Source organism: Pristis pectinata, chromosome 9 (genome assembly GCF_009764475.1).
Source record: "Pristis pectinata isolate sPriPec2 chromosome 9, sPriPec2.1.pri, whole genome shotgun sequence".
NCBI classification, from domain to species: domain Eukaryota; kingdom Metazoa; phylum Chordata; class Chondrichthyes; order Rhinopristiformes; family Pristidae; genus Pristis; species Pristis pectinata.
The window spans coordinates 101762890-101790732 of record NC_067413.1 but is presented as its reverse complement, the minus strand read 5'-3'; the positions used below and the strand labels follow the sequence as shown (position 1 = coordinate 101790732).

At 42.6% G+C, this 27843-nt stretch overlaps 1 protein-coding gene across 1 annotated transcript in view; it reads right to left on the bottom strand.

Moving 5' to 3' along the window:
• The window catches only part of tmem71 (transmembrane protein 71), a 41392-nt gene extending 16339 nt beyond the window's left edge, over positions 1-25053 (bottom strand). The window contains exons 1-4 of the mRNA XM_052022632.1: positions 24925-25053; positions 6099-6162; positions 5073-5133; positions 1140-1343 (exon numbers count right to left, since the gene is read on the bottom strand). Of these exons, the coding sequence (XP_051878592.1) occupies positions 1140-1343; positions 5073-5133; positions 6099-6162; positions 24925-25053 (458 nt within the window). The remainder of the gene's footprint in view (positions 1-1139; positions 1344-5072; positions 5134-6098; positions 6163-24924) is intronic.
• Positions 25054-27843: the final 2790 nt, after the last annotated feature.

Genomic DNA, 27843 nt, shown 5'->3' with positions numbered 1-27843 from the left:
TACAAGGTTAATGGCAGGACTCTCAGCAGTGCAGAGGAACAGAGGGATCTTGGGGTCCACGTCCTCAGACCCCTCAAGGTTGCTGCACAGGTCAATAGGGTTGTTAAGAAGGCGTATGGTATGTTGGCCTTCATTAGTTGGGGTATTGAGTTCAAGAGCCACGAGGTGATGTTGCAGCTCTATAGGACTCTGGTCAGAGCACACTTGGAGTATTGTATTCAGTTCTGGTCGCCTCATTATAGCAAGGATGTCGAAGCTTTAGAGAGGGTGCAGAGGAGATTTACTAGGATGTTGCCTGGATTGGAGAGCATGTCTTATGAGGACAGGTTGAGCGAGTTAGGGCTTTTCTCCTTGGAGAGAAGGAGGATGAGAGGTGACTTGATAGAGGTGTACAAGATGATGAGAGACATAGATCGAGTGGACAGTCAGAGACTTTTTCCCAGGGTGAAAATGGCTCACACAAGGGGGCATAATTTTAAGGTGACTGCAGGAAGGTATGGGAAACACACACACACACACACACACACACACACACACACACACACACAGTGGTGGGTGCGTGGAAGGCACTGCCAGCAGAGGTTGTGGAGGCAGATACATTAGGGACATTTAAGAGTCTCTTAGATGGACACATAAATAATAGAAAAATGGAGTGCTACGTGGGAGGGAAGGGTTAGATAGATCTTAGAGCAGGATAAAATGTCGGCACAACATTGCGGACCGAAGGGCCTGTACTGTGCTGTAACGTTTTATGTTCAATATGCATTTAGAAATATGCCAAATAGTTTGACAGCACCCATAAATATGTGAACAGGTGAGATTTGTACTGATAAATTATGGAATTGTCAGATCTTGCACATAAGACTTTCATTAATACCTCCCAACTTGTTTGTCATACTGGAGTTATACTAACCTCTCTGCTCCTTCACTTTAGCACATTCACAGGTCCATATAAAATATACTCCTTCACAATTATACCTGCACACAATCCCCAGCATAATTTAAAATGAACTAAATTGTGACTGATGTTTAGGTAATATGGCAAGACTACCAAAGTTGAATATCATGTCTGAATCATGTTGCACCCATTCTGATTGCTCTAGTCTGATTTACCAGTAATTGTGGAGATTGACACTCACCGCACAAGATTTTCCTTGTAGCTGATGTTTATTTTGAATGGTGTTAGGGTGAGATTCCCTCCTTCATCCATGAAGCTCTCTTCACTCATATCATAATAACCATTCGTCAACAGGCGCGGGCTCCGACGGCACATGCAGGGGGAGCCACCCAGAGGATTTAGATGACAAGGTGAACAAAACCTGTCGCTGGTCATCAATGAAATGCTGGAAGCAACAAAATACTAAACAGAGTTGATCAAAGAAAACAACCAGCCTTATTAAGGAGGCACAAGAGACTGCAGATATTGGAAGAACTCGTAGGGTCAGGCAGCATCTGTGGAAGCAAAGGGATGGTTGACATTTTGGGTCAAGACCCTGCACCAGGACTGAGAGGGTAGAGGGAAGATAACCAGTTTTTCAAAGTGAGAGGGAGGGCTGAAACAGAGGCTGATAGTTGGAACAAGATGGGGGGGGGGGGGAAATGGGGGAGAAGATGTTGGGCAGATGGAACCAATTAGTTGAGATGATAGGAAAGGTGAACCAAAGGAGAAGCAGCCCAGGTAGGTAGGCAAGTGGGTGATGGAGATGTCTAGGTTACAAGGGGGGGGGGGGGGGAAGAGAACAGGTGAACAAAGGAAGAGAGACTCTGGGCAGATGGTGGGAGTGGGAAAGGAACACAGGGGAAGCGGGTCATTGTTGATATCACAGGGCAGGAGGTTACCCAAGCAGAATACAAGATGCTGTTCTTATAGCTTGTGTTTGGCCTCACCCAGGCAGTGGAGAAGACCAGAGGTCAGACAGGATGGTGTGGGACTGGGAAGGGCAGTTACAGTGACAATGCAACTGGAAGATCAAGATGGCCATTGCGGACAGAGTGCAGGTAACCTGCGAAATGATCACATGGTCTACACTTGGTCTCGCAAATGTCGAGGAGGTCAAATCACGAGCACTTAACGCAACAGACCAGGTCAGAAGAGGCAAGAATGAATCTCTTGCCTTACCTGGAAAGGCTGTTTTATTAAGTCTTATTAACCTTGAGCCCATTTCTATATTCACTGAAATGTCTCACCTGCTTTGTAAATCTTGACCCACCTTGGTTCCACATTTTAATCTCAGTTTTAAATCTCAAATGCTTTCTGGAAGAGGGCTGTTTCAATAATTGTCCCTCTGCTGAACCCTCATCTCCTCATGTTAATTTTTTGTTTGTTTTTCAGGATTTGGGAACAGTCAGCATCGCCAGCCTACACTGCTGGTACCTAATGGCCCTCTAATGATGCCTAACCCCTAATGAAGTTGGTGGTGAGCTGCCTGCTTGAACTGCTGCAGTCCTTCAGTGATGGTACTCCAGCAGTGTGATAGGTGGTGAACGACCAGTGATACATTTCCTAGTCAGAATGGTGCACAACTTGGAGAATAGGCTGGTGGCAGTGGCCCCATGCACCTGCTGCCCTTGTCTTTGTGAGACGGGTCTTGGTTTTGGGAGGTGTTGTCAGTGTAGACTGGGCAAGTAACTGCAGTGCATTTTGTAGATGGTCCACATTGCAGCCTTTGTGGTGGAGGGGATGAACAGTTAGATGAGGTGCACTAAAGTGAGATGCTTTGTCCTGGACTATGTCTAGTTTCTTGCAAGTTGTTAGCACTGCACTCATCCAAACATGCAAAGGTATTCCATCATCCTTCTGATTTGTTCCTTGTCAATGGGGGAAATGGCCTTGGGGAGTCAGGAAGTGAGTCACTCATTGGAGGACACCCAGCCTCTGACCTGCTCTTTGACCATGGTATTTATGTGGCTGGACATAGAGTATCTGGTTGGTGGTGATCTCTGGGATGTTAACAGTGATCGACTTGGTACGAGTGTTGCCACTGAATGACAATTATGTTGAATAAAACCTAGCACAAACAGGAATCGATCCTCCTTGCTCAGGAGTTGTAAGTTGCAGTGGACATTTTGTAATCATCAGCAAACATCCCCACCTAGGACCTTGTGATGGAATTTCATTGATGAAATAGCTGAAGATGGCTGTGCCTAGGCACTGCCCTGAGGAACTCCTGCAACTGGGATAATCACAACCATCTTCCTTTGTGCGAGTCGAGACTGCAACCATTGGAGTGTTTCCCCTTACTGCCCATTGACCAGTTGTATAAAGGGCTCAGTAATGCCTCACTCGGTTAAATGCTGCCGTGATGTCAAAAGCAGTCACTCTCAGCTCACTCCTGGAATTCCTGGATAGGAATGGAACCTCTGGAATTCAGCTTTTCAGTCTATGTTTGGATCAAGGCTATGACAAGGCTGGAGCCAAGTAGTCCTGGCAAAGTTCAAACTGGCCATCGGTGAGTAGGTGAAACAGCACCACAGATGACATCTTCTATCACCTTGCTGTTGATTGGGTTGACTTAATGGGTGGTAATTAGTTGGATTGATCTGGATTTGTCTTGCTTTTTGTGAACAGGACATAACCGAGCAGTTTTCCACATTATCAGGTAGATGTCAGTGTTGTCACTGTACTGGAACAGCTTGGCCAGAATTAGTTCTGGGTGCACATCTTCAGTACGATAGCAGGGGCATTATCTGGTCTAGCCTTTGCAGTATCAAGTGTTCACAGTCATTTCTTGATGTCATTTGGAGTGAATCAAATTCACTGAAGACTGTCTACTGTGATGTTGGTAATTTCAACACTTCTGGCTGAGCACGCGTACAAGTGTTTCAGCCTTGTCTTCAGCACTCACCATGGCTGGGGATGTTCTCAGAGTCTCTTCCTTCTCAGCCCACCCACAAACTTCACAACTAGACTTGGGAGGACAGCTGAAATTAGATCTGATCCATTGCTTATGATATTGCTTAACACTGTCCATTTTATGTCCTCACCAGGCTGGCTTTTAACTAAGGAGACACAAGAGACTGCAGATGCTGGAATCTGGAGCAATAAAGAATCTGCTGGAGGAACTCAACCAGTCAAGCAGCATCTGTGGGAAGGAAAGAACACGGTGCCCTGATGTAGGGTTTTGACCTGAAATGTCAACAATTCCTCCCCACACAGATGCTGCTTGACCCTCAGTTCTTCCAGCAGATTGCTTGTGGGTTTTAAGTATGGTTGGTGCTTGTTTCCAGCATGCCCTTCTGCAATCCTCATTGACCCCTGGCTTTACAGTCAGACCGAAAGATGTGCCGGGTCGAGAGGTTACAGTCTGGTTGTATACACCTGTTTTGAATTTATCATTTGGGATAGCTCTTCCAATTTACACAACAGTCCTCATATTTAATCAAAGAGCTCAACTAGGCTGACAGTGAACTTACTTTGCCCAAATTCAGTACCTGGGTTACACATTGTGGTTAGTTGGGTTTTATACTTTCATAGTCCTCACTGGGCCATTGCACCACATTGGTGGGTCTGGAATCACATGTCAGCCAGACAAACAAGTTGCAGATTTCCTCTCCTGAGGAGCATTAGTGAGCTAGGTGGTTCTGCAACCATCTGGGAGTTCATTTTTTTGAAAAAAAAGCTTGTTTGACTTATTTTATTTTAAATTCTGGATTACTACCAGGATTTCAACTCTCAGCTGCTGTGCTGGGACTTGAACTTGGATACCTGGACCGTCAGGCCAGCTCTCTGGATTACCAGTCAGATAATTTAGCCATTATGTTTGAATAGAATTTATGTTTGTGCAGTTTTCAAAGGCTTCAACCCTGAGATTATTTTACCTTTCCTTCTCCTGTCAGCCCTCTAAGCTTTGAAGACCAGGTTATGAGCTGAACCAATCACTATTTTCTCAATTCCCTTCTCTCACTGCTTTCCAAAAATAAAACTCACTTGGACCTCAATTTGGTCAGCTGAGCAAACCCAAGAAATATTATCCCCATCTAATGGACATACTAATAACATATTTCTAAGGATCTCCTCTGAAAGAGTCACATAGTAAACTAATGCAAGGAAACTTTGATGTGCATCTGAATACCTTTGAAGGACCCTTTTAGGAGACTCCTCTTTCTGAACTTCTTCTGGAAATACCTGTGCAGCTGCCAAAAACAATAAATATTTTGTTAGTTGTTAGAAATGGTCAGAAACATTGGATTAAACTAACTGTTTGCATAAATTAAAGTACTGATCATGTGCAGGAAAGAAACCCCAAGAACAAAGTGTATGCTATGGCCAAGAGGGGAAAAAAGAAATTGGAATTGGGGGGGGGGGGGGGCAGAAAGAAGATCTATTGAATAAAATATCTTATAAAACTTAGAATTGGATTGTATTGGTTAGTTCTGTCTTCTTTAAAATCAAAACCTGCCTTTAAAATTAACAGTTTAGCAAATGTATAATTGGGATGGTATAACTACAAGTAATGACATATCCAGCATCATGAACAAAGCCTTTTCCACAGTTACAGTGCATTGCTATAGTTTCCACAGCAACAATAGGTCACTGTCTCCAAGTCAAGGATCTGATTTTACTTCAAACGCTCTTGCACAAAGCCAATCATCTGGTCAGAGAACTGCAGCAGTTGAAGACCAAATGGCTGAAGGCACAGATTCCAATCTCAGAGATGCAGCAGAAGCCAAAATTGGAGCAAACCAAAATTCAGAGAGGGTTTAAGGCTGGAAGTTTCCAGAGAGGAAGGCTTGAAGCCCTGGAGGAATTTGAAAGTGAGGAAAGAAAAATACAACTCTCAGGTGTTGCTGGACCAGGAACTCGGGAGCTAATGTGGACAGTGAGCACAGAACTGATGGAAGGACAAGTCTTGCAGGTTAAGATGAGTTCAGGTTTGCAGAGAGTAGGTGATGGGAGGCCAGTCTTGAGTCTGAAAGGTTAGAATGGCATGGATTGGGATATCAGTAACAAATGTCCTGAAATGTGCAATTCTATAGAAAAATTCAGGTGTTTTAGTTAAAACAGACAGTAATAAATATGGAGACTATGATATTTTCTTAAATTAAGTGCTGAACAATTTAATGTTATTTAACTTTTTTAGTTGTTTTTTTCAAATTACCATGTAATGAGGTTGACAAATAATGTGATCCTGGATACATTTCTGCTGTCCAACTGGTCTTCACCTGTTAAAAGAGAAACATAGATAAATGATTCAGTTTTACTGTTTTACGCAGTCTCATCACTGAATGAAAACTTTGGTCACCAGAATGGTCCCCTTGACTATTTGATTCTTCAATCCCCAAAATGGCAGGAGTAGCAATCCGTGAAAACGCTGCCATCTCAAGGTTTACCGACTACAAAATCATGAGCATAATGAACAAGTTTCTGAATAAGACCTCCAGGACACATGATCTCTGTCTGCAGGAAAGTGCTAATTCGTGAACATTAATCTAGAGAATAAAAATGTAAAGCAAAGTAGCCGGGAAGGGAAACAGCTAAGTAGTAAAAATTTCACAGCCGTTGATTTGAAGAAAGTTTTCTGTATCTTCTCAGCCATGGATCTTTTCAATGCTGTTTTATGTCAGAAACACCGGGCGGGGGGGGGGGGGGGTTCGAGGAGGAATGGGCTGTTGGGGGATTCACACAGATTCTTTGACAGCGTAGCGGGACATTCTAATCCTGGTGACTTCAGAGAGGAAACTGAGACAGTGTGACAATGTTGCACCTTTAACGTACCAAAATGCCCCAAACTGCAAAAGGAACTTTGAGGTGTGTTATCAAATGAAGATTAATACCAAATTTAATATGGCAGATAATCATCAACTTGGCTAAAGTAGATTTTTTTAATGAGTTTTAAAAGCAGAAAGAGATAATGAAGTAGGGAGGTTTAGAGAGGGCATTCCAGAGCTGAAGAATGACCAAGTGAAGCAATCAAATTGCATCAAATGTGACCTTACCTGTTTGATACATTGTCCTAAATTTAAATGACTAAATGGCTTTCATTTTGTTGGTCATGCTAGCTGGTTCAGGGGCAGCAAGGCCGAAAGAGCCCTTTTTGACATAAAGAATGTATTTTAAAAGAACCGTGTCACCTGTTACAACCTGTGCATCATAGAATGTGATCGATTGCATGTTGATGCAGACTTTTTTTTCCACAACTTAAGCCTTGAAATATTTTGGATCCCCATGAAGTGAAAAATTGAGAAAAAGATCCAAGATTCTGCAACTTTCTGTGATTCCACCCCCACTCTGTTCACCCACCCTTCCCAACACCTTCCTCTTCCTCGCAGGCAGCCTCTCTGGATCAAGGACAATTTGCTTCCATTCCAGTTTGGTGGGTTCTGAATTGGCCAAGGAATAACTACTACCAAACTGTTGGAGAATTTGATTTGAACCCCCCACCACCACTCCTCCCTTGCATCTCCCAGACGTTTTTGACATAAAAGCAGCAATAAAGTGGGTAGAAACTGCTAAAACCTTTAGAAAGATCTTTCCTTGGGTTTTGCAGGAAACTTTTTCAAAAAAGGTTCAGATTTTGGCTTCTTGCAATTTTCCTTTCCCTACTCTTTTTCATTCCTTATGTTTCCTGTGATTATACTGTCCATGAATTAGCATGTTTCTGCAAGCTGAACTGAAGTGCCCTGCAACAAATTGATCTATCCAGAGGGGATAACATTTGGATTTTGTTAAAAGGAGGAGATGAGGTGAAGAGCAAGGATACATTCAAGACAGAAAGGAACAGAATGACATACTGATGTAAAAAGTTGGGAGAAAGTTCACACGAAGCACAAACACCTTGAGCCAGTTTTTATGCTGTAAATTCCATGTATTATACAAATTAAAATCTCCAGTAAAAACATTAGACAATAGGACAATCTCAGTGACTGACAGGCAACCTCAAACAGACCAGATTGAGTCAGATATCTAAACTGGAACAACGGCACTGCTGTGCTGGATGGTTTTCAAGCACGTCCTTAAATTCCCCAGTACTTAATATGCTTTCTATTTTTAGAAGAGTTGCACATTCCCATGAACTGACATACACTTACATCTCACAGGACTGTTTCCTTTCAGACAACATCTGACAAAAGTGTGCAGACAGAAGCAAGTTAACATTCTTGCTTTTTGTTCTAGTGACAATTTAAGTTGAACCCCTTTCAGTTTATTAAAGCAGCATCTTCCACTTATTAATTTTAAATAAATAAGTGTCATTATTAGCTCAGTTTAGTTCCTTCAAGATCCACTGCCAAAACTTAACATTTGATTCAGAATCACCATTACTGTAACAGGTCTTCAGCAGACATGTTACTATGCTTCTCAATTTGAATTTTGCTGCATCAATTCTAACAAACTCAGGCTTGAAATTGCTTGGCCCTTGAAAGGTTCTATTAAAGCAGCCACGTGCAGAGTACCTGTGGCAGCAAAGTCCTGTTCAGCAGAAATCCCAAGGAGTCATGGCGATCGTAGAGGCTTTGCATACTTTCTGCGTGCAAGGCCTTTCCTCTGCTAACAGAAGGCGGCAGTTGGGCTGCGGTTTGGAGCAGGACACAGTGGCAAGGATCGGGTCTGGGTCAGTGGAACATGCAATCGGGAGTCGGGGACAGCAGGGTCAGATGGAGAGACATTCAGGCTCAGGCTGGTCAGATAGGCAATCTGGGGCTGTATGAGCATCAACAGGGGATGCAGTGTGAGCAAATATGAAGATCACCCTTTATAGGAGGGACCAGGATGATGATGTATGCCTTGGACTCATGAAAAGCAGACCAAGTTAGTTCCCCCTTTAACTAATCCTTGTCTTGTTTCAATGAGCAAGGCCCCAATGTACAGAGTCCTCAAATGCACAGAAGAAGTCTGACATCAAAACATGTGTTGTGCATTGTTTAAAAAAAACACTGTACGTGCCTGGGAGCCTTCTTGCAAATGCACATCATAATCTGAAGACCCAGAACAAATTTCTGCATGGGCACTCCTGGCACATTAAGTACCCAAGTGCATTTTTCATAAAATTCAATGATGTAGCACAAAACAACATTGCATAACAGAAGGGAATATCTGGAGTTACATTTCCTGATATTACTTGCTGTTCTTTCTACATCCCCTACAAATCTTTCGAAAGAATTATTGGCCATTAACTTAATTAAACTGCTCCAACAGACTAGCAAATTCAAATTAGATTTTACTGCATTCTTCTGTTTGTGGGGCAGTGGTAGTTCAGGAGCTGCTGTTGCATTTGTCATTGTGAACGTGACGCATCCAGAGTAATTCATTGTTTGAAAGACTGAAATGCGTTCTAAATGAAAAGACAATTAGTATAACATTAAAGTCACTTACTGATTGGCAAATGATTGAATGATGCCTGTAGTTGTATCACAAAAGGTTCCCTTAAAATCCCAGGGTTACTCTTTTATAAGAGTGCTCACATTACAAGAATAGCTCTTCAAGTGTATCAGGAACAAGAGGGGAGCCAGGGTAAGGGGAGGGCCTTTTAGGGACCAAAGGGACAATCCATGTATAGTGGTGTGGCGTGAATGGGGTCCCCAATGAACACTTCTCATTTGTGTTCACCAACACCCTGGACAATAGGGAGTTCAGGGAGGGGTACATGGACAATCTGATGCAGGCTAGTATTAAGGAGGAGGTATTAGATGTTATGGGACAGACAAGGATTGATAAATCCCTAGGGCCAGAAGATAACTATCCCAGGTTGCTATGGCAACCAAGGGAGGAGATAATTGGGGCCCTGATGGAGATTTTTACATTTTTGTTAGCCACAGATGAGGACCAGAAGATTGGAGAATTACTAATGTTGTTCCTTTAAGACAGGCAGTAGGGATAAGCTCGGTAACTACTGCCTGGTGAGCCTTACATTAATATTAGGGAAATTATTGGGGGAAAATCTTAAGAGGTAGAATCTATGTACATTTGGAAAGGCAGGTGATGATCAGGGATAGTCAGCACGGTTCTGTGAAGGGGAAATCCTGCCTCACTGATTTGACTGAGTTTTTGTTGAGGGAGGTTACTAAGAAGGTTAAGAAGGCAGGGCAGTAGATATTGACCATGTGGACTTTAGTATGGTTGGTCTAGAAAGTTAAGGCACAAGGGATCCAGGGACAGTTGGCTAATTGGGTTGAAAATTGGCTTGGTGACAGGAGGTGGAGGGTAGTGGTTGAGTTATGTTTTTCTGATTGGAAGTTTGTGAGCAGTGGGGTACTGCAGGGATCAGTGCTGGGACCCTTATTGTCTGTGATACTGGATGTGAATGTGGGAGGTATGATTAGCAAGTTTGCAGATGGTGTGAAAGTTGGTGGTAACTGGTTTACTATTGTCACATGTACCGAGGTACAATGAAAAACTGTTTTACATGTCAACCATACATATCATTTCACCACATCAGTGCACTGAGGTAGTACAAGGGAAAAACAATAACAGAATGCAGAATATAGTGTTAGAGTTACAGAAAGTGCAGTGCAGGCAGACAATAAGGTGCAAGGCCGTAACAAGGTAGATTGTGAGGTCAAGAGTCATTGTTCATGGTAGGGCTGTGGAGAGCAGGAGTTGTCTAGGTCCACAGCAGGATATAGATCCGACAGCAAGTTGGGTGGAGCATTGGCAGTTCTGGTTGCCACACTGTAGGAGAGATGTGATTGCACTGGAGAGGACAGAGGAGACCCATTGGAGGACTTCAGTCACGGGGAGAGATTGGATCAGCTGGGCTTGTTTTCCCTGAAATAAAGGAGGCCAAGTGGTGACCTGATAGAGGTGACAGGAGGCATTGATAGATAATCTTTTTCGTTTGGTAGGGATACAAGGAACAAGGAGGGCATACTTTTAAGATGAGAGGAAGGAATTTTAAAAGGGATTTTGAGGGGCAAGTTATTTCTTTACACACAGGGAGTGGTTGATATGTGGAATCAGAAACAAATCCCTACATTTAAGAGATTTTTAGACAGGCACTTAAATAGGCAAGGCTGAGAGGGATAGCGTGGACAAATGGGAGCAGTGTGGATAAGTAAAAAGGTTGGCATCGGCATGCCAGGCCATAGGGGCTATTTCTGTGTTGTACATGTTCTAGGACACAATAAGTTTTGAATGCAGCAGTTCACAAAAGGCTTTTCTTGCATTAATTACATAGAATTTATAGCACAGAAACAGGCTGCTTGCCCAACTGATCCAAGCTGATGTTTATGCTCCACAAGGACCTATTCCTACTAATTCTCATATAATCTTATTAACGTATCTTCCACTTCCTCGCCTTGTGTTTAATCCTGTTTTCTCTTAAATGCATCCAAGCTACTCATTATAAACACATCATTGCAGCAGCAAACTCCACATTCTAACCGCCTGCTGGGAAAAGAGGCTTTCTCCTGAATTTCCTCTAGTGCCCATTAATGACAATCCCATTCCCATGGGTGCTTGGTTTGGTCTTTCAATAAGGAGATTTTCTCTACCTCCAGTTGTTTTCAAGAAGTGCTCTCGCTGCTAACCCACAAGGATTTCCAATGACGTCACCCGGTTCACCTCCATGCTGGATGTAAATTGCCAACATTTCGTTTGCTAGCCCATTTTATCCTGGATTAGTCTGTGATTAATACAAACAGAGACTAAAACAAAGATTCCCATTGCCAAAATAAAGCCTTGTTTTGAGGAGGAAAAGCAGTAGAGTAATCTCCAAAATAATTCCTTTGATTTGAATTACTGGAGGGGGAAGCAGGCATTCTGAAAGTCTACACTAGAAGAGGTTGAGACACAAACTGAAATGCTATTTACTTTACATAATCCAAACCAGCTCAGGTCCTCGACACGCAAATGTACCTAAACATGCTGAATATCATTTACAGTTGATATTCTGATGAAAGGGATTGTTTATTTTACTTGCCAAATTCACATGACTGCATTTGGTATTGAATTTTGCATAGCAACATTGTTAATGGAATTTCAGTTAGGGTACACAATTTAATGCAGTGTATCCTGTGACAAATCCCGTTAATTTTTTTTTATTCTTACCATAAATAGCAATTTGCTGCTCAAATGAAACACTTTTCACAAAATAGTCTAAGAGCGAATAAATAATGTTGTGGCCACAATACTCACGGATGAAATATAGTAAACCAAGTTCTGATATTTCATTTCAAAACTGTGCAAAATATTCCAGTAGAAACAGACATTTCAGCCCATTAATTCACTTCACTCAATATAATTTTCTTTATCCCTGCAAATATACACTGCCAGCAAAAACAACGTAAAACACAGGAAACTACACGCTAGGGATTTCATCTGTATGGCACCTTCCAAGAATGAACATGGTGCACTGCTAATGGTTTGAGCTTAGCTTTTGCAATTCATGACACTTCCTTACAGACAGGGTGCTGGGGGAAATGTAAACCAGAAGAGAAAAAGATTGACAAAAGATGAGTGGCAACTCAAAATTTAAAAACTCACAAAAAGGCATGTTAAAATAGTAGTGGTGTCAATATGTTTTGGAGTTAACTTCTGAATCTTCTTTTAGAGTCAGAAGGCATAAACAGAAGTGCTAATGAGTACTTTGGATGTGTCTGAACAAAGGAGCTGTGAATGGAATTGAGCATTGCACAATCAGTGAACTTCCCCACTTCTGACCCCATGATGGCATTGAAGGTCACTGATGAAGCAGCTGAAAGTGTTTGGGCCTAGGACACTGCCTCGAGCATCGCCTGCAATGGGTCTGGCATGTCTGACTTCCAGCAATCACCACCATCTTCCTTTGTTACAAGGATGACTACCTTCCCTTTGATGCTCCTTGACTACAGTTTTACCAGGACTTCCTGATGCCACACTCAGAAATAAAGCTGCCTTGATTTCCAGGGCAGTCACTCTCACCTCACCTCTGCAAGTCGTCTCTTTGGGCCACATTTGTATCAAGGTCTGGATCCAAATGGTCCTGGTGGAACAAATGGGACATCAGTCATTCAGTTAATGGCGAGTGCAGCTCGATAGCACAGTCAGTGACAACTTCCTCCACTTCACTGACAATTGAGAACAGACCGACTGGGCTGTAATTAGCTGGATTGGATTTGTCCATCTTTTTGTGAACAGAACATAACTGGATACAATTCCATGTTGTCAGGTTTGATGCCACGGTTGTTCCAGTATAGTGACATCTTGGCTAGAGGCACAGCTAATGCTGGAGCATAGGTCTTCAGTGGTACAGCTGGCACACTGTCTGGTGGTGTGACTGTCGCAGTATCCAGTGCTCTCAGCTGTTTCTTGATATCACATGGAATGAATCAAACTGGCTGAAGATTGGCTTCTGTGGTGGTGGGGATCTCTCAAGAAGAAGCCGAGATGAATCATCTATCTGGCACTTCTGGTTTATACAAATGCTTGAGCCATTTCTTATGCTGGGGACTGCCATCGTTGAGGATGGGGTTTTTCTTGGAGCCTCCCCCTGTTAGCTGGTTTAATTGTCCACCACTATTTGTAACTAAATGTGGTAGGACTGCAGAGCTTGGATTTGATCCGTTTGTTGAGAGACTGTTTAGCTCTGTCAGTTGCAGTGTTTTTGTAGTCTAACATCCAAGTAGTCTTATCTTGCATCTTCACTGGGCTGGGACCTCATCATTTTTAAGTATGCCTAATGCTGCTCCCAGCACACCTTCTGCACCTCTCACTGACAGTCATGGCAGAGCAAGGAAATGCCAATCCACCAGATTACAAGCTGTGGTTGCGAGGTTTTCTGCTGCTGCAGTTGGATGAAAACAGAACCATCGTCTTTGAATTCCATTGGGCCTGGTGGAGGTCTCAGCATTCTGAGGAAATGCAAACGTTACTCTCTGATTCATTAATAAAAAGAGATAATCCTGGTAACAACAAGCCAATCAGACCAATGTGAAGGCTAGAACTCAGACTGCAGACCACCAAAAAAAATTTAATTTATTCTCAAATCATTTGAGATTCACCTGCCTAGCTTTATGATGAATTTTAGAGGAGTTTGATGGAAGTAATGCAGTAGGTGTTGTATGTACAAACTTTTAAGAGTCGTTTGGTAAAAGAGGCATGCTGGAAATGTGAAATAAAAACAGAAAATGCTGGAAACATTCAGCAGTCAGACTACATCTGTGAAAAGAGAGACAGAGTTAATGTTTCAACCCTGACCCCCTTCATCAGAACTGAGAACGTGAGAAGACACAGTTTTAATGTGCAGAGAGGGTAGGGGAGGGAGGACTGGACAAAGGGAGCATTTCTGAGAGAATGAGGGCAGAGGAAACACAGGAGACTGAAGCAACACACAGTCTGCTGGAGGAACTCAGCAGGTTGAGCAGCATCTGTGGGGGGGGGGGGGCAAATTGTCAACATTTCGGAACAGAAATCTGCATCAGGAATGAGGGCAGAGTTGCCACAATGACATGCTGGTTATAAAGGCATTTTTTTGATAAATTAATGAAGGCAATTAGAAAGACAGATAACCAACAAATCTGTTAAATGCAAGTCAGAGCTGTTACAGAGAACTGAAACCAAAAGCAGAATGTTGGAATTGTCCAGCAGATTGGGCAGTAACAGAGAGAGAAAACTGAGTTAGTATTACAGATGGATAATTTCCCAATAGTACTGTTCAGTTCTGATACAATAGAGAAATTAGTTAACTGAAACTGCCGACTTTGATAAAGAGTCGGGATGGACACATCATGTCCAAGTGAAAAATTAGGTGTTGTTCCTCAAGCTTATATTGAGCCTTGTTGGAACAGTGCAGGTAGGTAAGAGTGGGAGTGGGATGGAGAATTAAGGAGACAGGCAACTGGAAACTCGGGGCTGCCCCTGCAGACTGAATGAAAATGCTCAATTTTCCCCCACTCCTTACTCAGTCTCATTGATATGCTTCCGAATTTGCAGCACACCACTCACTAAAGACCAACCCTAATATAGTCATTAAACCCACTGGCGTTCATTTGGTAAATTGACTACCAACTTGCAGAGGACAAATACCAGATCTCAGACACCTCATACCTCCCCCTGGACCTTGATCCCACCACTGAACATCAGGACATTGTCTCTCATACAGCCGTGGACTTCCACAGCCTTCCAACCTTATTTCTACTCCTGCCCAAGATTCACACAAAGGATTTTCTGGGTAGACCCATTTTTCAGCCTGCTCTTTCCCTACTGAACATTTCTTCCTGATTTGACGCTATTCTTTTTCACCTAGTCCAGTGCCTTCCTGCTTCTCTGATGTCCTCCCCTACATTGATAGTTTATACTTACTGGCCTCAAGCAGCTCATCGTCAACATGGATGTACAATCCACCTTCACCTCCATCCCACACTAGTATGGCCTGAGACCCCTCCGCTTCCCCTCCGCCACACTGGCTTTACTTGATCTCACAAACAACTTCTCCTTCAACTCCACTCACTTTCTCCAGATCAAAGTTGTAGCTTCACTATGGCAAATCACAAGTCCATGTAATGCTGGCCTTTCTGTGGGATAGGTGGAACTGTCCTTATTCCAGTCCTACTTGGGCTCCCTCGCCTAACCCTTTGCCTGGTACAGTGTTGTCTGCGTTGGTGCTATTTTCTACATATCATCACTTGCGCTGCCAATTTCCAACCTGCTATCAGCTTCACATGATCCATCTCCAACTCTTCCTTCACTTTCTGGATCTCTCCGTCTCTGGGGACAGATTAGCTACAGCCAGAGACTCTCATTCAACTCTCCTCCCAGCCTGAGCAAGGATAGAGTATTCCTGGATCACACTTTCTACCCCATTTGTCTTTAAATTCAACAAACCATCCTTGAAAGTTCTTCTACTACCTGTCATGTTCTCCTAACCTTCCCTTTCAGTATTGTACAGAGATGGTTCCTATTTCAACTCTCTGGTGCACTTTTCCATTTCCACAGCCACTCTCCTTCTCATGGAACTTTCCCATAAAACTGCAGGAGATGCAATGCCTGGTCTTTTAGTTGTTCCCTTTCTAGCATCCAGGGACCGACAGTTCTTTCCAGGGAAGCAGTGACTCACTTCTTCCAGTCAGATACACTGCATTCAATGCTCACAATGTGGCCTCCACTACACTACTGAAACCAAATACAGAGAGACTCACTGTTCTGTGGAGCACCATTGTTCAGACAAAGAAGTGACCTTCAGCTTCTAGTCGCTCGTCACCTTTTCCACTCCCACTCTGACCTATTGGGCTTCTTGCATTGTTCCAACAAGGCACATTTGAAGAACAATACCTCATCTTGTGTCTGGGCACGCTGCAGCTGTTGGGGCTTAATATCAAATTCAATGATTTTAGGTAACTTACTGTCTATGTTTGTACCAGAACTAGCCTGTTCTGGTCTAAGGTTATCCATATTTAATATTAATTTAGTTCCTTTTTCTCCACAGGCACTGCCTGACCTGCTGGGAATTTCCAACATTCTCCTTTTGGTTTCAATTCTCTACAACAGCTCTCACCTGCATCTCACAGCCTTTACAAACCCCTTTGTCTGTCTTGTCCCTCTCCCCCCAACTTCCCTCATTAATCAACCAAATGGCTCCCTATACAGAACACCACCACAGCGACCTATCAGGGATATTCCCCTTGTCCTATCCATCCCCTCCCCCATACTTTCTGTCATTTGAAACTAACTTGTTTTCTCACTTTCAGTTCTCTCAAAAGGCCTTTGACCTGAAAAGTTAATTCTGTTTCTCTTTCCACAGATGCTGCCTGACCTGCTGAGCATATGTAGCATATTTTGTTTTCATTTCAAATATCTACACACCTAAGGCAAGAGGTCAGGTGGAGCAGTGTGTATTATTTTCAGCAAGGCATTTTTGAAACAACATCTGTGCTTTGGAGAGATCACTGAAGCTGCTTCATCAGCATAGCACCAGGAACAAGGAACTTCCCATTCAAGGGACTGCTCCCCTCAGCAGTAGAGAAGATTCAGAGGAAACCCAACAGAGGTGTTCAGAAGTAGGAGAGGCTTTGCTGAGGCAAGAAGGGATGAATTATTTCCTCTGAAAGTAGGTTGTTAATCAGAACTTCAAAATCTTTTTGAATAAAAGAACCAGAGAGGACAAGGAGGAGAATGAAACAATCGCATTGAACTTTGTTATGATGTGGAATGCACTACTCCAAAAATAGTGTTGGAAACACATCCCATTGCACTTCTCCAGAAGCAATGGGACATATTGAATTTGGACCAATGTGAAGGACAATGAGAGACCTGCTGAAGTTTGGGGTAACAGTAGACAGTCCTTTCAAAATGAGTTCACACAGTCCTTTAAATACAAAAACTTTAACCCCAGAATTTAGAAATTACATTTGTTACATTGTCATATGACTGCCCACATTCTCTTTCCTATTTTTGATGAGAATCTTTAAGTTTCTTGTAAAGTGTGAACATTGTGCTATTCATTTTTAAGAATTTGTATAAGAATAATTTCCATATTTTCACATTTCAATATGGAAGTAGTGCGATACCAAACCAATCAATTATCAGCTGTGATAAAGGCTCCGATCTTCAATTGTTTCACAATGGTCTCTACGTTGTAGTTAGAGTTACTTTGGATATTAATACAGACTGGAAGAAAATCAAGACTAAATACTCTCAGATGCTTCAAGGTTATTAACTCTTTTCATTCCCTAGGGATTGAGGATGACTTGCTTCTGCTCTGGTTTTTAGGGGATCTGAAGTGGCAAAGACTCTCACAGATGAGGCTTGAGGTGCCTGACAGGGCAGGTGGGTGGGTAGTTGGGAGGTAGTGTGTACATAGGGCTTCTGGTGCATGGAGTCAACATTCTTAATTCTATCCCAAATCATTCTCCACTTTCAATATGCCAGTGATTTCCAGTCAGTCTGTGGGGATAGGGAATTTCTTTAAGAAGGCTTTGAGCACATGCTTGAAGCTTCTCCTCCACGTACCTAGTAATCTCTTCCTGGGACAGAGCTTAGAATCGACTTTTTTGGAAGCCTGGTGACCAACATGTGATTGGTATGTTGCCCAACATAGCAAGTTGAGCATAACTATGACCTCCATAATGGAGATACTGGCCTGGGAAAGGACAAGTTGGTTTGTTTGTCCTTCCAGTGAATTTGGAGGGTGCATTGGAGGTCTTTATCTTTAAATACCTTTACGTCAATCGATCCAAGTCAGTGCTGGTGGATTGAGGAAATTCACCCCCTTCATCGACATCTGCCAAGAGGTGGCTGCTGACATTCATATTTCCTTATGACTGGTCACCACCATTCAGCTCACAGAGCAATCCCATCCTCCCACTTTTTTCCAAATAACCTATTTTCTGTCACATCCCCATCAATTCTTCCACTGTATCTCCTACAACCTTCCTGAGGAATAATTTACTGCAGCCAATTAACTTAGCAACCAAGTGGGAAGTGGTGTATATTCCCACAGTTTCATCCTGAGCCTTTATTGTTGGATGATAGTATGGTGCAGCAACAGGTTCATAGTGGGCCTCTGTGTTGTGGGTGTTGAGTGCAAAATGATCAACTAGTGGTGTAATGATTATTTAGACCTTGTTTATTTATAGAATTTGCAACAAAGAAAGATGCCTTTCTGCCCAACTGATTCACACTGGTAAATGTGTTCTACACGAGTCTATTTTCAACCCATTGCATTTGACTGTATTAGCCTACATTAACATGTACGGTTTACATTGAGAGTGAACATTAGAGAGTATTAGAACATTGAGAGGTTTACATTGAGACTTTATCAGCAAGTGTGTGGAGGACTGTGTTCCAAAGATGACAACATGGGTGTTCTCAAACAGGAAACCATGGATGAATCGAGAGATCCACTCCCTACTGAAGGAGAGGACTGCTGCACACAAATCTGGTGATCCTGATCTGTACAAGAAATCAAGGTATGACCTTCAGAAAGCTATCAGGGATGCCAAGAGGCAATACTGACTCAAAATAGAGTCCCTGACCAGCCGTCAGTTATGGCAGGGCTTACATGCCATAACAGGCTACAAGATGAAGTCGGGCTGCATAGCTAACAACAGCGCATCCCTTCCTGATGAACTTAATGCATTCTATGCACGTTTTGAACAGAAAGGAAGTGGATTGTCACCATCCACCCTGACAGTCACCAATGAAGCTGAACCTGTGATCACAGTGGAGGACGTAAGATCAAGTCTTCCAGAGAGTGAACACAAGGAAAGCACCTGGCCCAGATGGTGTCCCGGGCCGTGTGCTCAGATCTTGTGCTGATCAGCTGGCGGAAGTGCTTGCGGACATATCCAACCTCTCCCTGTTTCAATCTCAGGTTCCCTCATTTTAAGAAGACCACTATCATCCCGGTACCCAAGAAAAGCAAGGTAACATGTCTCAATGACTACCGACCAGTGGCTCTGACATCCACCATCATGAAGTGCCTTGAGAGGTTGGTCATGGCACGCATCAACTCCAGCCTACCAGACAACCTGGACCCATTGCAATTCGCCTATCGCCAAAACAGGCCCTGGCCCTTCACTCAGCTCTGGAGCATCTGGACAGTAAAGACACCTACGTTAGACTATTGTTTATTGACTACAGCTCTGCCTTCAATACAATAATCCCAAGTAAGCTTGTCACCAAACTCCGAGACCTAGGACTCAACACCTCCCTCTGTAACTGGATCCTTGACTTTCTAACAAACAGATGCAATCAGTAAGGATAGGCAGCAATACCTCCGGCACGATTATTCTCAACACTGGTGCCCCACAAGGCTGCGTCCTCAGCCCTCTACTCTACTCCCTACACACTCACGACTGTGTGGCCAGATTCTGCTCTAACTCCATCTACAAGTTTGCAGATGATACCACCATTGTAGGCCGTATCTCAAACAGCAATGAGTCGGAGTACTGGAAGCAGATAGAGAGCTTAGTGGAATGGTGTTATGACAACAACCTTTCCCTCAATGTCAACAAAACTAAAGAGCTGGTCATTGACTTCAGGAAAGGAGGCGGTGTACATGCACCTGTCTACATCAATGGTGCTGACGTCGAGAGGGTTGAGAGCTTCAAGTTCCTGGGAGTGAACATCATCAACAGCCTGTCCTGGTAAAATCACATAGAAGCCACGGCCAAGAAAGCTCACCAGTGCCTCTACTTCCTCAGGAGGCTAAAGAAATTTGGTTTGTCCCCTTTGACTCTCACCAACTTTTACCGATGGACCATAGAAAACATCCTATCTGGATGTATCACGGCTTGGTATGGCAACTGCTCCGCCCAGGACCGCAAGAAACTGCAGAGAGTTGTTGACACAGCCTAGTGCATTATGGACACCAGCCTCCCCTCCTTGGACTCTTTACCTCTCGTTGTCTTGGTGAAGCAGCCAGCACAATCAAAGGCCCCACCCACCCGGGACATTCTCTCTTCTCTCCTCTTCCATCGGGTAGAAGATACAGGAGCCTGAGGGCACATACCACCAGACTTAAGGACAGCTTCTACCCCACTGTGATAAGACTATTGAACGGTTCCCTCATACAATGAGATGGACTATGACCTCACGATCTACCTTGTTGTGACCTTGCACCTTATTGCACTGCACTTTCTCTGTAGCTGTGACACTTTACTCTGTACTGTTATTGTTTTTACCTGTACTATGTCAATGCACTCTGTACTAACTCAATGTAACTGCACTGTGTAATGAATTGACCTGTACGATCCGTTTGTAAGACAAGTTTTTCACGGTACCTCGGTACAAGTGACAATAATAAACCAATACCAAACAATGTAGAGTTCCTGGCTGTTATTTCTACACTGTTCTAGTCGGAGCCTGTGCAATCATGTGTAAAAATGCACCGTTATTTAAAATTGAGGAAGAATGAGTAGAGAAGCTCTGTATTTTTGCTAAGAACATGAAATTCTGCTTCCAACCAGCACGGGATATGCCATATAACTGGGCACATGTTGTTCTGACGTTTGACCTGATAAAATTGATTTTAAATTCTACCAGCAATTTAACATAGGAATGTAGAATTTGCAAGAAATCAAGTGCATCAGTACGGAGCACTATAGGGCTTTTAAAAGACACTACAGTTGAGGATTTTATTGTCCCTGCACATTGTTTATTTTCAAATGTAAACGCACACCATTATTGCAAGATGAACTCTGGTTACCACAGGAAACAGCTCTCAATTTCTGCTTTGCTTAGCATGTCTGCAATTAAGAGGGAAATCTAAGAAGGACAAGGAGCATTTAGCTTCACCCTAAGTGACCATCGGATGCACCTGCACCTGGTTCAACCTTCCAGTGATGGCCTCAGAATATTTGATGATATGTAATTTAAGAATATGATCCCACTATTTGAGAGAGCTTTAGTAGACTAAAGATTCCACAGCAAGCAGTTACTTTGAAAGGTCAATGTAAATAACTGTAACTACACTCATGGTGAAGGCATCCTTTAACTGCTCAAACTTTTCCACTGTTCCTTGAGTTAATGGGCTGGACTTAATACCGGTGGTTACAGACAGAACTGCCAGTATTTAGCTGTTTATACCGGTCACAGGTTTCCTAACGTGCTGTCAAACATGGAAGTCCTGGATTTACTGATGGATTTGAAACACAAAACCTGTCAAATTCCTCCATTATTGGACCCACAGTGGAGTCCTGTCTTACTGAAGTCACTCAGCATTTGTGCCAAAATAATTGCCTTGTGAATCCTGTGCCAGATTACACCTGGTACAGAATCCAAAGTCCTAATAACTTTAAGTTGTAAATATTACTTACATTAAAAACGATTTAAATTTGACTGCCTGTGAATGTCTGAGTGATTAAGTTACCGTACCTCTTCTACAACCAAAGCGATGCAGGTGTTTGCTGGCAGCCAAAGCTCTAGGGGATGGACCCATCAAAGGGCTTGATGCTGGAACATCAGCAGCTTTAGGCCAGGTGAATCGGACTTCCTCACCTGGACCAGTCAAGTATAACGTGGTGGGGAGGTCCACGTTTGCAGATTTTCATTGTCCTGCAAGGGAAACAGTTTCTACCAAACCTCTGCAATAAAGCCCACTCCTAATCACTTGGTTTTTGCACTAAAGAGCCAACTGAATTATTTAATAGATCAATTAAACAATGTAAATAGCAAGCAAGGTAGGAATGCAATGCTAAAATGAGTTATGGTATCATGTGTCCTTTTCTAGTTCAATTTTTGTTAGGTTACAACATTAATCTTTATCTTTAAATTCAAACCTGGTAAAGCAGCTGTCCAAAATACCTGATGTGGAAAATGCAAGATTATTCATTTTTATCGTTAGATTGTTTAAAATATATTTCCATGTTTTTTCTATTAGAAACTAGTAAATGTTGATACACCTTTGCAGCTAGAAGGTCTGAACTGCATAAACTAATACGCAGATACAGCAAGCAAATCAGAGACACAAATGGCATGTTGGTCTTTTATAGAAAGGTGCTGGCAGCCAGGACTGAGGACATCTTGCTACCATTGTACCCAGCCTTGGTGGGACCACAGAGTACTGTGTGCAGTTTTGACAAGAAAACCTTGAAGGATGAGCCTGCACATGATTGAGAAGAATGAGGGGTGACCTTATAGAAAAAACTCAGGAGTCCAAAGAGGATTGAGAAAGTAGATACTGAGAGGTCACTTCCCCTGGCTGAAGAGCCCAAATCTAGAGAGTAACAAGGACACTTACAGCAGAAATGAGGAAAACAATTCTTTACTCAGAGTGCTATGGATCATTGGATTTCTGTGCCAGTGGCTGCTAAGGAAGCTTATTACTGAGCATATTTCAAGAATTAATATTGGGAAGTTAAGAGGAATCAAGAGATATGGAAGTTCTACAGGAAAATAGAGCCGAGGTGAAGGGTCAGGTGTGATCCTATTCCATGACTAGCTGCCACCTGGGACTTCACACCCTATTCCTGATCCTACTTCTGGGCTTCTTCCATTGGCCACCTTAAAGACTGTTAAATCAGAGGAGACGATGGGAAATTACCTGCAAGGATAGCTTAGTGGGAAAAATCAACTAGATTTAAAGAAAGAAAAAGTCTCCATGTGTTTTGTAAAGGTTGATGAAATGGAGGATAAGTATTAGGGAAGGACAAAAGGAGCCAAAACAGAGGAGAGGGCCAAGGCAGCTGAAGGCTGTGCCACCAGTACGTAGAGACAAAGCCCTCTTCTTCCAATAGGAGAAACAACATTAAGAGTTACCTTGGTCATGAATTTCTTGATCTTTTCCTGAAACTAGGCTCCCAAGATTTAGAGTCTCCAGGTTAGAGGAAACAGCCTTTCAGTATCTACATGTTCCCATCACTTATAACTGAAATTTGGTCACGTGTGGTTGGTGAGTAATTGCTTGACAAACATAATGTCCCACTGTGACAATGTGCAGGTTTCTGATGGAATGAGGTACTTTCCCCCAATACATCATCAAATTTCAGAAATTTAACTTTGCTGTAATATTTCATGTTATTATGTAGTTCCTTACAATCTTGTAATATGAGATGCAGTATAGTCCACCTTGTAATGAGATACGACTAGCGTGGTCTCATTTTTAAGCACAGTTTCTGAATGGGGTCCTGCACTGTTTACAGAACGTTACTCTTGGCTCCAGGTGTGCCATGGATTCAGAATGAGCTGGATGAAAGCAGCTGATGGGAACACCATTGAAGAAGGCCTTCTAGTCTGCCCCAGCACAGCAGATTTCCATCTGCTCCTTCAGGGTATGTTGGAACACAAGAAGACAGAAGCAGAAGTGGGCCATTTACCCACTCAAGTTTGTTCCACCATTCACCAAAACCAAGGCTGATTCAAGGGTTAATTCCATGTATTTGCCTTTGCGTAATGTCCCTTAATTTAAGGAACAGAAATCCATCAAACTCAAATTCAAAATGAATCAACCCAGTGTCGATTGCCATTGGTGGCAGTGTTTCAGATTTTTACGGTTTCCAGGAATACGGACACCAGATTATGCTGCGTTCCTGCCTGACCTTGGATCTGCCAGGTGAATATCTGGGCCCAACTGTCCTGATCCCTGCAGATTACTTCTGCATTGCCTTTGTTTCCTTTCTGCCTCATTGTTTCTGGGAGGCATTCAACAGAAATTACAGTTCCCAATCCCAGTGGAGATTGGGATACACAACATACGGATTGAGCAAGTGAATTTTACAAACCCAACAATTAGAGCAGCAAAACATGCCCAAACATGCACGAAAAATATTGTCATTTGTACATCTGCTGGTTTTGTGGTGATGCAGATAACAGTTTCAGAAATTGGTGTCTCATTTAGATTTTAATTGCTTGGCCAAGGTTACAAGATCATTTAAATAATATATTTTAAAAGTGAATTCATGTTACAGTATGTACACATTAACATCGCAATGACTGTAACATTGAGGAATTTGTTCTTTGGCAAAAATCAGCTAAACGGCTAAAATGTTCTGCAAACTTTGAGCACTGTTATTTTGACATTTTGTTGCTTTAAAGATGTGGTTAAGAATTTGAGAGAAATTTGATAAATAAATGGAATTAAACTGAGAAAATACTTCAGTTACAATAATGGCTGCGCCTTTTTTATTTTAAAGTTAACTTATTCTGATGAACTGCAAGACGACACAGTGCAGTCACCAACTGCCAGTAAAATCCATAGCCGAGACTCGCAATGACATTCATACTGAGGGATTAACGGTCAAAACACAGCTTTACCAAGGGACAGGCGTCATTTGTGTAGGTCACTGCCGTATCCATCACCTTGTTCTATGGTAAACAATCCAGGACAAGACAAGCCCAAGAAACAGCTAATCACATAACCCGCGCATGAAATTTACTCTGGGGGAGAAAAAAACGTTCTCCAAGTCTATTTACAAACAAATTAGGCTTTGGTTACCCAGATCACTTTTTCATGGACACGTTGATCTAAAATGAATGCGATCGCCGACCGTGGGACGGCTGCCTGAAACCAGCCCGGTCTGGATCACTGGTTACAGAGAGCGGAGGATTTACACAGCTCACTCCAGTTTACTCACACCCTTAGCAGTCCACCTCTCCTCCCTCCGCCGTTCTACTGCCGCACGCAGTGCCTGCACAGGAACGGCTGCCTGCTGAATGTGGTTTCCTGCATTAGCCCCGGGACGGCGGCTGCAAATCCGTGTCATCTTTCAAGTGTAGCTGACGTGAACTGGTCCCGCCTCAGAGCGCCCCGGGTCCTAGTGCCCGGACGCGTCCTAGTGACCACTTCACCCATGGGACATGTATATTTTCACTTCAAAGGAAATAAACATCTTGTAATTATCTCCACCGAAATAGTTGTTGAAACCAGAATACAGCTTACCCCTAATAATTCAAGGTCATTAATCAGAATCACTAACTCCGTTTCTCCACAGATGCTGCCTCATCTGCTAAGTATTTTCCAGCATTTTCTATTTTTATTCCTGATAATTCAGTGACGTTTTAGTTACTCGGATAAAGGGAAGATTTTTCTACTTTTCGGGTAGCCTGAATCAACTGTCATAAATATAAGATAGTCACTAATAAATCCACCAGGAATTCAAGAGAAACTTCCTTACCCAGAGAGCAGTTAGCAAGTGGTAATCAGTACCAACTGGGCTATTTTAGGCAAACGGCACAGTTGTATTTAAGAGACAACTAGGTGAGTGCTTGATGTGGAGAAGGATATGTTAGGGTTTAGAAGAGGTAAGATGGGAGGATTTGTGTTGTGTATAAATAATGAAATGGACCATCTAGGCCAAATAGCTGGTCCTTCTGTAAAATCTGTGTAAAGATACTGCAGTGTGAGGGTTAGTTGCTGAAATTGAAATATCAGTTAATTTGCAATAAATTATTTTGATTGAAAGTGATTTAGTGAATAATTAAGTTGATAATAATAAGGCAAAAACATCTATCTTGCATAAATTCTTGCAGTAAGTGCCTTGTAATATCCAACCACTAGTGTTACCGGCATCGTGTCCAGGTGAAGATCATCACAAAGGAGAAAATAATTTCTTAACTCTTCCCATAAATGTCTGTAGCCTGATATAAAATGTTAATTAATAATAATCCTTGGCAAATAGCCAGAAGCTGTCACTAAATGTTTAAATTCAGGTCATCTTTACTGTGACAGAATTTCTGTTTGTCTCTTATGCCTCGTTTATGTTCATTTTGTTTTATCTTTGCTTAAGAGCCCATGTACTGAGCATTTCCAACAACTTCTGATTTTATTTCGGATTTGCTGCATCCACGGTATCGCTCCTTTGGAATGTCGGATGGTGATTCTTCTCGCTTTCAGATGCCTCCAGCATTGGTCGTTACCAAATTCTTGCACTTTATTGCAATGGCCCTTTTTGTCATTTAGTCCCTCTTGTTTTCGACCCTATTACAGATGATTTTTTTTTGTTCTCTCCCTTTTCTGCACCTTGAATTCTGATCATTTCAATTTTTTTCCCCAGCTCTGATGAACATTTCTCTCTTCATACATGCTTGCTGAGTTTATCGATGATTTTTCTGTGTCCACTTTAGATTCCCACTATCTGCAGTATTTAGGCTTGGCTCTGTTGGCATGTTCTGCTCTGTGATCTGGTTAAAATGTGATGACTTCAGTCAGTCTTTGATCTTGTAACTTCTTCATGGTATCTGTGTTACTATACAGTACAAAAAAAAGTCTTCAAATACCGCTAACCCCTGCAGGCTGGTCCTGAGTACTGGGTCCTTTTTGACATGTACTCACTAATACTTTTCACTGATACTCAGCTAAGGCTAAGCCAAAACACTCTACAAAAGAATCTGAAGATAATTCTACATTTAGTGTTCAGAATGAGCGATTAGCTGATATTTCATTACAGTTTACGAACCTTCAGAAGTGTTGTATCGATATAGATAATAAAACGCGCGATATTATTTAGAGCGGAATCATCTTGCGGTCATTAAGACCGCGAGGAAGCCTTTCAGATGGCAGTCAGATCTTTTGCGAGATGCATTGCATCATTTGAATTTAGCGAGGACAGTTAGAGACTACAAACAACTGAACGTAGTTCAAAAGTCTGACCTTTTTGTTGCGGATTCATTGCTCGTAACTGAGCTCTCTCTCTTTATGTATGAATCCGGGTGCATCAACGAACAGTTTAAGCGTAAAACACACTTGTGTCGCGGTATGTAGTACTTGCAGGCCGCTGAACAGAAGGGTGATTTTGATAAGCAGCATTGATTTTCAACCCCACTACTTCATAAATGGAATCAGGATGTAAGAGGGGGGAAGTTTAGTTGCAATTTCCACCATCAACGAGTTGAATTAGGAGTGTAACCACCGAGGAATAGGCATCATCAACCAGCCCCTTAAGACCGCTTTCCCATCCTGTAGTCTGCAGTCTAAAGTCGGGTTTATTGTCATCTGCACAAGTCCATGTGTGCACAGGTGCAATGAAAAACTTACTTGCAGCAGCATCACAGGCAAAGAACAACAGATAAGTAGCATTCAAAACAAAAACATAAATTATACACATTTTTTACAAAAAAAACAATTAGAACAAAAAAATGTCCATTTTAGTGCAAAATGGTCATAGTGTTGCTAAACTGCAGTGATCAGGGGTGTGCCGGTTGGTTCAAGAACCGAATGGTTGAAGGGAAGTTGCTGTTCCTGAACCTGGTGGTGTGGGACTTCAGGCTTCTGTACCTCCTGCCCGATGGGAGCTGTGAGAAGATGGCACGGCCCGGATGGTGGGGATCTTTGACAATGGATGTTGCCTTCTTGAGGCAGCGCCTCCTGTAGATCCTACCGATGGTGGGGAGGGATGTGCCCGCAATGTACTGGGCCGAGTCCACTCCTCTGCAGCTTCTCACGTTCCTGTGTGTTCAAAGTGCTGTATCAGACTGTGTATTTTAACTCCATTTAGCCCATCTGACAGATAAAGTGGTTGTCTAATGAGCTGAAGGTGTCATAAACAGGCACATTC